Source organism: Temnothorax nylanderi, unplaced genomic scaffold (assembly GCF_030848795.1).
Source record: "Temnothorax nylanderi isolate EJ_2023f unplaced genomic scaffold, tnyl_v1.0 TNYL_tig0971_pilon, whole genome shotgun sequence".
NCBI classification, from domain to species: domain Eukaryota; kingdom Metazoa; phylum Arthropoda; class Insecta; order Hymenoptera; family Formicidae; genus Temnothorax; species Temnothorax nylanderi.
In genome coordinates this window covers 44927-48712 of record NW_027250033.1, presented here as the reverse complement: position 1 = coordinate 48712, position 3786 = coordinate 44927, and the positions used below count along the sequence as shown (strand labels likewise).

Below are 3786 nucleotides of genomic sequence, written 5' to 3'. Positions count from 1 at the left end.
ATTGCCAAATCCAACTCCAGTAAATATTTACATAACAGAGTATAATGTGGATGAAGAAAGAATACGTGGTGATTATTTATTATCGACCCTAAGAGCAAAAAGTCGACTTTAAGTCGACTTGAAGTCGACTTCTACCGAAACTGACTTGGCAGAGAAGTCGACTTTTTTAAGGACGAAAGTCGACTTGAAGTCGACTTGAAGTCGGCGAATGTCGCAAAAACCACCGACTTAAAGTCGACTTCCCGTCATGACGAAAAGTCGACTTCCCGCCAACTTTTAAAGTCGATAAAATAAGCCGCCGCGTACGTCTGGAGGTCGGTTGTGTACCTTGAAACGAGGTGAAAATGACAAAAGTTAACAGATTTTATTAGATTTTGATAATAAAATCGTAGATACGCTAATGAATTTTCTCACTTTTGTAATTTTTACCTCATTATTTCAAGATACACAATCGACCCCTTGCTGGAGGGCTAAAACTGATGCATTTCGATTTTTTTTCATATATAAAATAATTTAATTATCTAAAAAACTGTATAATTACAATCCTAATGTTTTATTCTTAATTACAAAGGCGGCCATATCTGTGCCACTTCTGCGTGCGCGGATTCCGGCAGCCACTTCTGGTAAGCTGACAACAGAACTAAAATTATAAATATATAATATCCACAGACTTTTATACTAGACCACTAACATCTATGGACGCACTGCCGAAAAGCTGATGCGAGTGCGAGGTGCAAGTGTTAGTGAAGGGTGCGGCCATATTGAATTAAGAATAAGTCACTATCGGATGTTCAGTTGCTCATGATGTGCGTTTATCTGCATTCGTTATTACAGTACATAACGAAGCAGGCGAATGTTTTTGTGTTAAATATTGGTACATGTTATCAATAAGTTTGTAAGTCATGTCTTCGACGAGTAGCGTACTTGGATGCCGAAATCGAACCACTACTCCTGTAGTATTAAACCCTTTCTTTTGGACATTCTGTATATGCCAGACTATTGTATAGAAATCTTGTATAAAACCACTTGTATAGAATCTGTAGTATAGCATATCTTGACTAAAATCAACATGGCGGCAAGCATCACGGCCGAGATGCCTGTCAGCGGTCTAGTATTGTATAGAAGTCTATGATAATATCTAAATATTATTTTATAAATTAAAATCTCACATTTTTTATCCGAACCCCAGATTTCTAGCAGTTTGTCTTTGGACACGACTCCCTGCGACTGCAGCGTTTGTACTACTATTGCTTGAGTGCGTGGTATCAACCTGAAAAAATCGTATTGAATTGATGTAATCTATTCGATGAATCAACATGAAATCGAAAGGAGATAGAATAAAGGCTCAGTCACAATGAGTGGAATAAGGAATAAGATAAAGGAATAAGGAATAAGGCATGTTGCATCTCACTTTAATGTACGTGTACTAAAGTGAGATGCGACATTCCCTTATTCCTTATTCCTTTATCTTATTCCTTATTTTTGTCATTGTGTCTGAGCCTTAACGATTTACCTGGCCCATGACTTGGTGATGCTCCCAGGTGTCGTCAGCAGCGACGGGACAAATCGTTTCAGCTTAGGGCACACTTGACCCTCCAAGAAGAAATACGCGAACCACTTGACACCGTCCACGGATGCTCTATATCCATCGATGGTAGTGCCCATCCGGCCTTTCCGAATGTACCAGACACGCGGCAAATAATCTTCCCGGTTCCTTGATTATATCTATAATGAGAATAATATTCGATTATAATAAAGATTAATATCTTTATAAATAAGTAGGAAAACATTATAAAGCAACAATTGTGATAAAAATACCTTGGCAGTGGATCAACCAATGGTTCACTAAGATGCATAGCATGGGAGCGAATTTCGGCAATCATTCGGGTTCTATCGCCGTGACACCTCGCATGTACATCTTATTCGTTTCGTACACCTCTTTATAAACTACCTATTCCGGACTGATTTTCCGTAGAACACACAAAGAATGCATGAACACAAGTTCCTCCATTTCTGGTGTTCTGAAAGATGGTTCAAAATGGAGAGGTCGCATTCAATAGGTCTTAATTATCGATGATAATTAATAACACACCATACCTAACCTGTAAGCATGTTTCCACTTGGCCTTATCCTGATCCTCTTTTAGATCCGCTATACCTGCAAGAACTATCTGGCGCAGCAATTTCGCTTCCATGTCGGTTGGTAACGGCATTCTGTAACAATTTTTGTTGTAGACAACCATCTCAAACATATTGCAACGTACATACAGTCAAATTCCAGTATTCTGATCTAATCGAGGAAGTCAACGGGAAGACAATGATGACGAGGACTGTGAATGACGACGACGACGACGTTTCGTGGCGGTGGTTGATAGCGCGGCGCTTTACGACGTCTTATCGTGTCCTGTCTCGCGGCACGTATTCCTCGCACTCGCGTAAGCTCTGCTCCTCCAGCCTCCTCGAGATTCGCCGCCATATTGATAATGCAAGACGCGCCGCTTGACTGTTTTCCGTCTTTTTATAAGTCGACTATTTAGAAGTCGACTTTTAGTCGACTTTTCGCCATTTTTATAAGTCGACTATTTAGAAGTCGACTTTTAGTCGACTTTCCGCCATTTTTAGAAGTCGACTAGAAGTCGACTTATAAAAGTCGACTTGCCGTCGACTTTCCGTCAACTGTGCTCTTAGGGGACATTAAATGCTGAGCAAAAGCACGTATACGATATTGTCATGCGAGCAATTGAAAATGAAAATGAACTTCATCGGTTATTTTTTATTGACGGGTTTGCAGGAAGTGGTAAAACCTACTTATTTAACACATTTCTAAGTGTTATTCGAGGAAGAAACGAGATAGTTCTTCCATGTGCCTCGACTGGAATTGCAGCAACACTTCTAAAAGGAGGAAGAACTTATCACTCCTTATTCAAGCTTTCAATTCCAATTGATGATAGTGCTAAATCTAATATCAGAGGAAATTCTCAAGCTGCACGAGAACTGATCATTGCCAAACTAATCATATGGGATGAGGTGAGCATGACTGTTGGACATGCTTTAACAGCAGTTGATAAACTTTTAAGAGATTTAATGAAGAGTCCTCGACCATTTGGAGGAAAAGTAATTTTATTTGCAGGAGATTTTAGACAAAATCTTCCCGTAGTGCCACATGCATAGAAAGCAGCCATAATTGAGTCGACTGTAAAATACAGTTCTATATGGAGGAATGTAACTCAGGTTAAACTAAAGCAAAATATGAGAACTGGGGAAGAAAAAGAATTTGCAAATTGGCTAATGCAACTCGGAGATGGTAAATTATCAAATACGGATGGACTACATCTTGATACAATTGAAATTCCCCAGAATTTTATATCAAAAGAATCTCTTATTGCTGAAATTTTTGGTGATAGAATCACCATGGAACAGATTAAAGAAAATCCAGATCGAACGATTCTTTGTCCTAAGAATGAGGATACATTCAAAATTAATGACGAAATCCTTTGTCTAATGGAAGGAGAAGAAAAAGAGTATCTCTCAATTGACTCTATTGTAAGTGATGATCCACAAGAGCAATTGAATTTTCCAACTGAGTTTTTAAACTCTCTGACACCTTCTGGAATGCCAGTTCATCGACTTAAAATAAAAGTCAATGCTACAATAATCCTATTAAGAAATTTAAATACTGAAAAAGGACTCTGTAATGGCACAAGATTTATTGTTACTAATTTGAAAAATAATCTAATTTATGCAGAGGTTCTAACTGGTCCTGCTCGAGGACAGATTGTCTTTATTC

The 3786-nt window shown here is 38.5% G+C and overlaps 1 protein-coding gene across 4 annotated transcripts; it reads right to left on the bottom strand.

The window, feature by feature from the left end:
• Positions 1-490: 490 nt before the first annotated feature.
• Positions 491-2475, bottom strand: LOC139786166 (probable ATP-dependent RNA helicase DHX37). 4 transcript variants are annotated; one of them, XM_071725311.1, is made up of 6 exons: positions 2268-2475; positions 2093-2213; positions 1819-2021; positions 1514-1725; positions 1170-1270; positions 491-640 (listed from the first exon to the last, which is right to left on the bottom strand). In XM_071725311.1, exons 4-6 carry the CDS (start codon positions 1663-1665, stop codon positions 564-566), a joined length of 330 nt encoding a protein of 109 aa, XP_071581412.1. In that variant the 5' UTR covers positions 1666-1725; positions 1819-2021; positions 2093-2213; positions 2268-2475; the 3' UTR covers positions 491-563. The 4 variants fall into 4 exon arrangements, with proteins under 4 accessions (XP_071581412.1, XP_071581410.1, XP_071581414.1 ...); XM_071725309.1 differs by having other exon boundaries at positions 2098-2213; XM_071725313.1 differs by having other exon boundaries at positions 491-628; positions 2098-2213.
• Between the last annotated feature and the right edge of the window lie 1311 nt (positions 2476-3786).

Coding starts and splice junctions, on each gene's coding strand:
- LOC139786166 (XM_071725311.1), bottom strand. CDS start 1,665: ATGGGCACTACCATCGATGGATATAGAGCATCCGTGGACGGTGTCAAG. Junction 1,271..1,513: donor ATCACCAAGTCATGGGCCAG/GTAAATCGTTAA, acceptor CGATTTTTTCAG/GTTGATACCACGCACTCAAG. Junction 641..1,169: donor CTGGGGTTCGGATAAAAAAT/GTGAGATTTTAA, acceptor TTATAATTTTAG/TTCTGTTGTCAGCTTACCAG.